General features: G+C 52.2%; 1 protein-coding gene across 4 annotated transcripts; it reads right to left on the bottom strand.

Annotated features, from left to right (window-relative positions):
* Window positions 1-598: 598 nt before the first annotated feature.
* Window positions 599-8,960, bottom strand: RDH16 (retinol dehydrogenase 16). 4 transcript variants are annotated; one of them, XM_040491672.1, is made up of 6 exons: window positions 7,680-7,840; window positions 4,891-5,225; window positions 3,483-3,741; window positions 2,029-2,192; window positions 1,243-1,479; window positions 599-869 (listed from the first exon to the last, which is right to left on the bottom strand). In XM_040491672.1, the coding sequence occupies exons 1-5, from the start codon at window positions 7,736-7,738 to the stop codon at window positions 1,262-1,264; spliced, it is 1,035 nt and encodes a 344-aa protein (XP_040347606.1). In that variant the 5' UTR covers window positions 7,739-7,840; the 3' UTR covers window positions 599-869; window positions 1,243-1,261. The 4 variants fall into 4 exon arrangements, with proteins under 4 accessions (XP_040347606.1, XP_040347607.1, XP_040347605.1 ...); XM_040491673.1 differs by lacking the exon at window positions 7,680-7,840 and adding an exon at window positions 6,783-6,887; XM_040491671.1 differs by lacking the exon at window positions 7,680-7,840 and adding an exon at window positions 5,614-5,710.
* Window positions 8,961-10,149: the final 1,189 nt, after the last annotated feature.

Here is a 10,149-nt window from a genome sequence, read left to right as displayed (position 1 = left end):
CCTTAGCCCAGGAATCTACATCACTTTGTACAATGTGTTCTCTGTTCAGTTCATACTCAGAACATCATCAGAACAGTGGAGATGTAGAGAGTTGTGGTCTTGGGAAATGCTGGGTAATTAAGGGAACCTCTTCCTAGTATATAGTAGGTGCTCAACAAAGGTTAGCAGAAAACAACAGACTGGGGTCCAGAAGTGACTCTTACTGTCCTCCACCATAGGATGTGAGAAAGGGGATCTGGGCTGGGGAACCTGGGGATGGCTGCAGATGGGGGGCATAACTCTAAAAGAGGGGACAAAGAGGGCTGCGGAGAGGTTACTGTTGAGGGGAGAGGCTGATGTCCCCAGGAAAGGGACTGGAGTCTGCCAATGCCTCAGCAATTCTCTTTGTCTATCCATCCTTGGGTCTTCCTGTGACACCGTGTTACTTGAAAAATCCTGGAAAAGAAACATTAGCCTCCCACCCCACTTCTTTGGAAAGAAGAGTGATCCAACTCCCCTCTTAAAATCCCACCCCCATGATCTCCATGAAGGCACCTGACTCCTTCTCTTATGGATTCATATCCCACCACTCCCCAAGGCCACAGTTCCAATCACTGGATCTAGGTAAACTTATCAATTTTTATTTTAAGGCAAAAATAATCAATGGACATCAAGGTTTCAAGACAACTCAACAACTGGTTTGTTTCCGTATCCTCTGTCATGATTCCAATTACAGACATGTCCTTTCAGCCAGGGTCTGTGAATTGGCACCTCAGGTTGATAGGTCAGGCTGGTGGTTGCCATCCACATCTCCATCCCTGTCAGAGGTATCTTCAGTGGAAAGGGGCATTAACTCCCCCAGGCCATGTCCATCCTGTAGGAGGGGGACACTGAACAGAAGCAAGGCACACCTTGAGTACGGGGACAGAAGCAGAGCAGGTGGGGGCTGAGCCCCTCCCTGCTGCTAACACACTGCCAAGAATGGATTCCTCAAGTGGCAGGAGGGCCAAAAGACTCCAAGCCTTGAAAGGTCATTCAAGGAACAGGGTATGGTTGTGTGCTATTGGGTCCCTGTTCCTCAATCACAAAACTTGTGACTTTCCTCCTAATATTCCTAGAGTGCTAATGCCCAGGGAAGTCTGGGGAGGAGGGGAGGAGGAAGTTGAGATGGGTGCCCCTGGTGACACAAGAACCCCCCCCTCCACTGTATTTCCCTCCCCCTGAGGGATTCCCACCCTCACACAGTACCCAGCTCCCTCCTACCATGCACCCCAGTCTGGGGTTACAGAGCCTTGATGGGTCTTTGAGACATCCAGTAGATCATGGCATCCACCAGTAAGGTAGGCATGTAACTCATGGGGAGGTAGAGGAGCTTGGCATCCCAGCCAGATGAATATCGAGTGCGGGGGTGGCAGGCTGTTAGGGCATGTTCCACGCAGTTTGTCACCAAGTACAGATTGTTGCAACATGTTGACTTCAACTTTTTCGCTGATTTCTTGACTGTCCAAAGGGAACAACATATCGTCACCTTTTAATCTTGCTTTGGGATCAACTTGAGAGAAGTTTCTAAAAGCACCCCACCTCTCCCCACTCATCTCCAGGTTGAATCCATGGATTTCATCAGAGTGTGTCCCGACTCCTTCCCACAGGAACACTCTCCACACTACGCCCCCTCTGGCTCTATTCCTGGGAATATGTGCTCCGCAGAAACTGAGGTCTCTACAAACACTAGAAATGTAAGCACCTGAAAACCAGCTGGCTAATGCCAGCTTGTCCGGAATCCATGCATGTCTTCCCTCTCTGGCTTCAGTTTCCTCCCCAAATAATGAGGGCATTAGAGGAAAGCGTGGCCCCTATGTCTAACAAGCCTGGCTCTTCCTGAGGTCAGCAGGTGGCCACACGGGACCATGGGGATGGAGTTAAATGTCCCCACTGTGTGGGCTGAGTCAGAGCCTGGAGGCCTGACCCAGTCTGTAGGAGGAGCTGGGATGGGCTCAGGCTGCCCCACAAGGGTTTGTCTCCCTTCCCCCCAGTCCACAGCTCACTCACCAGATGCCAGGAACTTCTCCCCATAGATCTCCTTGACCTCTGGGCTGGCCTGATCCCATGCTTCCTGGATGGCCCTAGAAATCTTCTCAGAGTTGGTTATTCCAGTGTTGAAGAAACCAGGCTCAATCACAGCCACCTTCACCCCAAAGTAGGAGAGCTCCCTCCTGCAAGACACACAGGCAGAGGGGCAAGGACGTCAGAAGGCTCGGGGACAAAACACAACAAACAAACCCGATATACACCTAACTTGGGATTGGGGTGGGATAAACTCAAAAGCTCGGACAGGTTCCAAGAGCAGCATCCAGGGGGAGAAAATAATGATGATGTATATCTGCATAAGGTGTACACATGTTTTCCAGTACTGTCCACACGCGTGCTGGCTAGCTCACATCCTACCTCTTCTGCTGTGAAGCACCACTTACATGCCATCTTTTCCTATTTCCCTTCACATCCAATCCATCTCCAGACTTTGCCCATTTTACCTCCTGTACCCTGCTCCCTAGTCTGCCTTCTGTCCTCTGAGGAACATCTCTGCCTACATCTCAGATCCCCGACACCCAGAGCCAACCTCTGCCCTGCGGCCAGTGGGATCTCCGGAGGCTGATTTGACCACGTTGCTCCCCTGAGTAAATCCCTTCTACGGGGTCCTGTTGCCAATAGCAAGAAGGTTTGCAGCCTGTCCAGGGCCCCCGTGTCTCCTTGAGCCCACCTGCCCAGCATCCCCTCTGCCTGACCAGGCCTTGTCCACTAGCCTAGAGGACCCTACAGCATAGGCAGTCAGCCATTACTCACCCTGGGCTTGGGCTCAAGTCGTTCCCTCATACAGGAGGCCTTCTGACCCTACTTTGCCAGGTTTCCAAGTTCATTTCTTCAATCCTCAGCTCAGGCCATTCTCTAAGACTCTCCCCTTATTCCACTGGCCACCACCACCATAGCTAGCTAAGTTAGTCACGAGCAACGTGATAGATGGTCACAGCATTTGTGTCTCTCTTGTCCCTTTCTCAGCTGTCAGACATTTTAGGTCAGGGACCTTGTCTTGTTGTCCTCAGACACATTTGTTGTGCACTCACAGAAATGCCGAGAAGCATCTTGTTGAACTGAGTCAAATGCTGGACCTCCATGTCGAGGGCCCCCTGAAGCTGAATATTATAGGAATTATGGACATGAGCTCTGTAGCCAAATGATCTCAGGTCCAATTCTGCCTCAAGCATTTCCCAACTGTGGGCCCTCCTCCAGGGCAACCATAGGTGAAACCAACTGTATAGGCCTGGGGCCCATCCCAATGCCCAGAACACGGGAAGGTGCTTCCCAATGAATTCCTAGCACGAAGCAAGAGAGAGGCATCTGGAAGGAAGAGCCTTTGAGGTTGTGAGTGATTGAACCCCCTGGAAAATCTCCCCCAGAAGCACAGAAGCAGGAAGACTGAAAGGATGGGCTCTGTCCCAGTCCAATACCTGAGGGAGTCGGAGAAGGCCTCGACGCCATACTTGGAGATGCAGTAGCTCCCACCCAGAAGGGACACCCGGCCCATGATGCTGGAGATGTTGACCACGCGGCCCCTCGCCTTCCTCACTAGGGGCAGCAGGCTCAGGGTCACCTCTATCAACCCCAACAAGTTCACATCGAGTATCTTCATGAAGTCCTGCTTGGTCAGCCACTCGTTGGGTGCCGAGGGAATGGAGATGCCAGCATTATTCACCAGGCCCCAGAGTCCTGGTTACAGGGTAGGGAGAGAGCAACACCGTGTGCCTGAGTGAGACACGACTGTGGTTCCAAGTCACCTTCCAATCCACTTTTTTTTTTTTTTTTTTACCACATCAACAACATCTACATGTATAAAGGAAAAGGGTGCAAGAGAGGAAGTGAGAATGAAGTGACTACGGGGCATCAGCGTTTGCACGCACACTGAGCTATTGGACCGCAGGGATGTTCCTTCTCAACTTGCTGCTCCTCAGTGCCTGGCATACCAGGGGCAATAAGCCCAGCTTCGTTAAGAGTGTGCCCAGGTGCACCCAGATGGCTCAGTCAGTTAAGCATCTGACTCTTGATTTCAGCTGAGGTCATCATCTCACGATTTGTGAGATCGAGCCTCGCATAGGGCTCTGTGCTGACAGTGTGGAGCCTGCTTGGGGTTCTCTCTTGGTCCCTCCCCCACTGGCTCATGTTCTCGTTCTCTTTCTAAACACACACACACACACACACACACAAAACCATTAAAAAGTATTTTTAAAAAAGAAAAAGGATTTGACAATGAAAATACTGATCATAGGATACATAACTATGTAACTGACTCTGGAAACTGACATTTGGAAATTGACATTTTATCTTTATCATCTTCTATGTTGTATACAAGGAGCATGTTTTACGTTTTTAATCACAAAAAAGACATCAATGATGTCTTCTTTCCCGAAAAGGGCAGGCAGCATAATAGAGGGGGAAGAATAGGACCCCTCACCCACATTTGACCAAAAGTCCCTTCAGCTCCCTCATAAGCCTCAGTGTCCTCATAAGTTAAGTGGGGCTGATCTTAAAGCCCTGCAGAGGGCCCGGTGGGAAGGAACCAACAAGAAAATGTGTATCTGCTGAGATCAGGAGCCTGGGTCTAGCCTGGCTCAGCCCCACGCTGCCCCGTAGCAAGCCTCAGTGTCCCAACACCTCCTCAGACTATTGGCCCTAAACTCAGGCTGAGCTCATTTAACCCTGGGCTCAGACTCAGGCACTCAGGCCTTCTGCTCAGGAAACTCCAAAGCTTGAGGCTTCGAAAATCAAAACATCCTGGGAATCTTCCCAGTTAGCAGAAGAGAGGTCTCCCTTGCACAGAGAGAAGCAACAAAGAGGCACAAACAGGAATCTGGGCAGTACCTCTGTCTCCCACACGCTCCTTCACCCACTCGGTGGCCGCAGAGATGCTCTCTGTCTTGGTGACGTCCAGGATCGCCGTCTCTAGCCTGTCTGATGTCTGGTCTCTCAGCTGCTCTGCCCCCTTCTCCGTCAGACACGCGGCCAGCACCCTCAAGCCTCGCAGGTCCAGCTGCCTGGCCAGCAGGTTCCCAAAGCCCGAGTCACAGCCCGTGATGAAGACGTACTTGTTTCGGAGGTCGCTCACCACCTGCCTCTCCCGGTACCAGCGCAGGAGGTAGTACAGGCCCACGAGGGCCGCCAGGTACAGCCACATGGCTTTGTGGGGAACACACAGGCTGAAATGAAACAAGAGTGTAGCCGGTGTTCAGACAGGATGACTTAGGAACACACAAGGTGTGAGTAGCGGGCCAGCCGCCAGGCTGTCTGACATGGAGTCCTCAAGTTCTTCCTGGTCACTCCCTTTAGTGAGTACTCTTGATTCCGGCCTCAACTGGCATGCTCTTCGGTACATTAATGCTGTTTCTACTAGATGCCATTGGATTTCACAAAGAATCCTTTGACATGAGGATACTTTTCTCAGTCACCTTCTCCTGGTCCTTCCACTCCTCCCATTTTCCTCTGCCCACCTACTCCCTCATACACACCCCCCCAACCCTCCCCCCCACACACACACACTGGAATCCCCTATGTCCTAAATCTCATGGTTCAGAACTGTCTTCTTACTTTGTTCCTGTTCGAGGCTGTACCTCTGGTCTCCCTGACCTACTGGAGATTCTTACGAAGAAGATATATACATTGCGAATCGAGACGCATGTGGTTTCAACACCCAGGTTTGCTACCAACCAGCTGTGTGACCTTGGCTGCCAGCTTATGCTATGAACCAGGGTTTCCTTATCTGAGCCAGATAAGAATTCAGAATTCATTTCTGAGAAGACTAAGTCATTGTCACTCTCACTGAGATCGGAGAAGGCAAAATGTTTAAGGAATAGATTCCCTCCAGATACAGTATTTCTCTGGGGCAGAAAGGTGTTCAGGAGACTAAAGGGGTGTCTGATATTGGAGGCAAAGTTGGGGGAGAAGGGAATGAAGGTGGGCACATGCAGGAGAGAGACTGTTCCCAGTTGCTGGGAACGTTGAAAGGAAGCACTTCAGCAAAGCGGGGCTCACAGCTGCTACCCTTTCAGCAGGCCCCGGGTGCCTGCCTGCATTGCCCTCTGCCCCTCCCACATCCAGAATTTCAGACACAGACTTGGAAGGCAGAAAAGACTGGCTTGCAGAGGACCTAAAACCTCACGCAAGCAGTGAGGGCTGTAAGCCCCATAACTGCAGAAGTATCCCCCAGCAGGTGAAAAGGACAGAAAGGTGTACATATTAAGCCTTTAGTTGAAACTGTTATGTGCAGAGAGGTGACTGTAGTCCTGAAAGCATTTATCTCTTAAGGCGGGAAGCGGTGGCAGCCTGGCAAGGCCTGGTCCTGCAGAGCCTCACCGGTTTCTGCTTCCTGGGGGTCACTGCCAGGACCCTCCTAACAAGGGCTTCCTCAAGGGCAGTGGAGAAGAAGGCAAGGAGGAAGGAAGGAGCCCTGGAAACTCTCAGCGACCCAAAGAGACACGTATGTCCAAACCCCATTAAGGGATAAGGCCGTGTTTCTTTACTTGTAAGGAATTGGAGATTTTTTTCTCAGTAACCACAGATTCCTTCAACCATCAACTTTCAAGGGGCCACGTGGCAGAGACACCTCCCAGCCCTCAGCACCTGCTGCTTCACTCTTGTAAAGCCTCAAAACAACGTGACCGCCTGTCAGCGGTGCCAGGAGCTTCGGAGTTCATTTCTCTGAAATCACAGGAAGTTCAGAGAGGATAGTAAGAGAAAGAGGCTGGGGTGCCACTCACCTGGGAGCTGTGGGGCCCAGAACGAGAAACCCCGCAGGGGCGCCAGGGGAATGGAGACTCTGCGGATCTCTGCGCTGAGATCCTGCACAGGACGTCCAGACGCTGAGATCCCCACGCACGCCCCCGAAAAGGGGCAACTCTGCCAGATTCCCCAGACAAACCTGTAACCGAGCGCGCGCTGGACCGGAGGCGCGCGCCCCCTGGTGGTGCCCTGCCGAAACTCAGCGAGACCGCCTTCCCGTGGGCGCGTCCCTCCCACCCATTCCCTCTTGTCCACCGGGTGTGGATCTTCTGAAGAGGGGAGCTATAGGTGATAGAAAAGGGAGCTGGAAAGGACAGGGAGTAGGTACCAATTGTGCAACTTGTTTCCAGGCCTACAGGTAGGCAGCTTCCACTATCTGGAGTGGGAACGCAAAAATGCAGAGACACATCCGTGCCTTCACTGTGAGGATCTGACGCAGGGATGTCATCCGAGTGTGTCCCGACTCCTTCCCACAGGAACACTCTCCACACTACGCCCCCTCTGGCTCTATTCCTGGGAATATGTGCTCCACAGAAACTGAGGTCTCTACAAACACTAGAAATGTAAGCACCTGAAAACCAGCTGGCTAATGCCAGCTTGTCAGGAATCCATACGTTCTTCCCTCTCTGGCTTCAGTTTCCTTCCCAAATAATGAGGGCATTAGAGGAAAGCGTGGCCCCTAGGTCTAACAAGCCTGGCTCTTCCTGAGGTCAGCAGGTGGCCACACGGGACCATGGGGATGGAGTTAAATGTCCCCACTGTGTGGGCTGAATCAGAGCCTGGAGGCCTGACCCAGTCTGTAGGAGGAGCTGGGATGGGCTCAGGCTGCCCCACAAGGGTTTGTCTCCCTTCCCCCCAGTCCACAGCTCACTCACCAGATGCCAGGAACTTCTCCCCATAGATCTCCTTGACCTCTGGGCTGGCCTGATCCCATGCTTCCTGCATGGCCCCAGAAATCTTCTCAGAGTTGGTTACTCCAGTGTTGAAGAAACCGGGCTCAATCACAGCCACCTTCACCCCAGAGTAGGAGAGCTCCCTCCTGCAAGGCAGACAGGCAGAGGGGCAAGGACGTCACAAGGCTCCGGGACAAAACACAACAAAAAAGTTTGCCAAGACATCGTTTATATTGAATATGATGAATAAAATGCAGGAAACAATTTCATAGAATACCATGAGGTGTTGTTAAAATGCTGAGAACAGGACCTGGCTCCAGCAATGCCCCCAGCCACCAAAGCAAGCATTCAGGCTGGGTCCCCTGTCTCAACTCCTCCTCCAGAAAGTGTCTTCCTAGTCACTCAGCATCAAGAAATCCAGAACCGGGGCGCCTGGGTGACTCAGTCGGTTGGGCGTCCAACTTCGGCTCAGGTCACGATCTCACGGTTTGTGAGTTTGAGCCCCGCGTCGGGCTCTATGCTGACAGCTCAGAGCCTGGAGCCTGCTTCAAATTCTGTGTCTCCCTGTCTCTCTGCCCCTCCCCCACTCATGCTCTGTCTCTCAAAGAATGAATAAACATTTAAAAAATTCTTAAAAAAAAAAAAAAAAAGAAATCCAGAACCTCTGCTGAGAGAGGAGGAATTCAGGGAGGGCACATCTTCATCAGGGCACCCTCTCCCCAAAACTCCAGAGCTCCAAGGTCTCAAGGTGGGGGGCAGTGGAGAAGGAAGACCCTCTTCTTATAAGCTGGGTGAGGCAAAGAAAGCTAGTATGATTTCAAGTTCTGGAAAACATCCTGGGAATCTTCCGAGTTAGCAGAAAAAAGGTCTCCCTTGCATAGAGAGAAGCAACAAAGAGGCACAAACAGGAATCTGGGCAGTACCTCCGTCACCCACACACTCCTTCACCCACTCGGTGGCCGCAGAGATGCTCTCTGTCTTGGTGACGTCCAGGATCACCGTCTCCAGCCTGTCTGATGTCTGGTCTCTCAGCTGCTCTGCCCCCTTCTCCGTCAGACACGCGGCCAGCACCCTCAAGCCTCGCAGGTCCAGCTGCCTGGCCAGCAGGTTCCCAAAGCCCGAGTCACAGCCCGTGATGAAGACATACTTGTCTCGGAGGTCGCTCACCACCTGCCTCTCCCGGTACCAGCACAGGAGGTAGTACAGGCCCACGAGGGCCGCCAGGTACAGCCACATGGCTTTGCAGGGAACAGGCAGACAGGCTATGATCAGAAAAGGGTCTGGCCTCCTCAGTCAGGATGGCTGTATAGGCAGTCTGGCCTCCAGGCTCTCTGGCATGAAGTCTTTAATTTCCCTCCTGATCATTGTCTTTCCAGAACATTTTTTCCTATCCTCAATCTGTCTGCTCTTTGGGCTACTTTTGTAAGTGTTGACATATGCCCTTGAAAATCCCAAATCCTGCCCAGAAAGATAGCTTGCTGTCAGCAGGGCTCCCTCACCCTTTCCCTGCCCTCTGCTCTCTGTGTCCATGTGACTACACATGGGGTGACATGGGCCACTCTGCACTGGGTCCCAGGTTTAGAGCTGTTTCATTGTTCTGCCAGCATGCTGGGCCTTGACATTCCCAAGCTCAGGAGGGTTCTTAATGGGAAGCTACACTTTGATTCAAGACACATTTGCATTCAACATGCTCTCTGGGCCTGGGTTTCATCATCTGGCTCAGGACACAGAATTCATTCCTCAGGAATCTAAGTCACTGTCAGCCTCTCGAGGAGTTAGAAGGAGAAGGCAGAGAGTATAAGGTCCCCTCCCTTTAGTAGGGAAGGGGCAGAAAGGTGTTCAGGAGACTAAGGGGGTGTCTGATATCGGAGGCAAAGATGGGGGAGAAGGGAATGAAGGTGGGCACACGCAGGATAGAGACTGTTCCCAGTTGCTGGGAGCGTTGAAAGGAAGCACTTCAGCAAAACGGGGCTCACAGCTGCTACCCTTTCAGCAGGCCCCGGGTGCCTGCCTGCATTGCCCTCTGCCCCTCCCACATCCAGAATTTCATCACAGAGTCGGAAGGCAGAAAAGACTGGCTTGCACAGGGCCTAAAACCTCACGCAAGCAGGGAGGGCTGTAAGCCCCATAACTGCAAAAATATCCATTCAGTTGTATCCCAATGATGGTGGGGAGGAGGGGGGAGCTGCCCCTTCAGCAGACTCAAGATAGGACTGGAGACTGGACGGAATAGCTGCCCATGGAGGGGCTTCAGGATGAGGCAGATGACATCACATCATAAAAGAAGAGTGGGCACAGCTGGCGATGGGGCGGCTTTCTCAGGGCACCCCGGTGGCCTCTGACAGGACTGGGCTCTAGTCCCTGCTTACATCCACTGAAATGTACCAAGCTCCTTCCCCAGAAAAGAAGCCTGGGAGGGAGGGGGTCATGCAATAGTTCAAGGGATATTGAG

This window comes from Herpailurus yagouaroundi, unplaced genomic scaffold, assembly GCF_014898765.1.
Source record: "Herpailurus yagouaroundi ecotype Mexico unplaced genomic scaffold, PumYag 182, whole genome shotgun sequence".
Lineage (NCBI taxonomy): Eukaryota > Metazoa > Chordata > Mammalia > Carnivora > Felidae > Herpailurus > Herpailurus yagouaroundi.
This window is presented reverse-complemented; position numbering and strand designations above follow the sequence as displayed.

Coding starts and splice junctions, on each gene's coding strand:
- RDH16 (XM_040491672.1), bottom strand. CDS start 7,738: ATGGGATCAGGCCAGCCCAGAGGTCAAGGAGATCTATGGGGAGAAGTT. Junction 3,742..4,890: donor GGAGCGTGTGGGAGACAGAG/GTACTGCCCAGA, acceptor CCCTGTAACCAG/GACTCTGGGGCCTGGTGAAT. Junction 1,480..2,028: donor GGAGAAGTTCCTGGCATCTG/GTGAGTGAGCTG, acceptor CCCTTTGGACAG/TCAAGAAATCAGCGAAAAAG.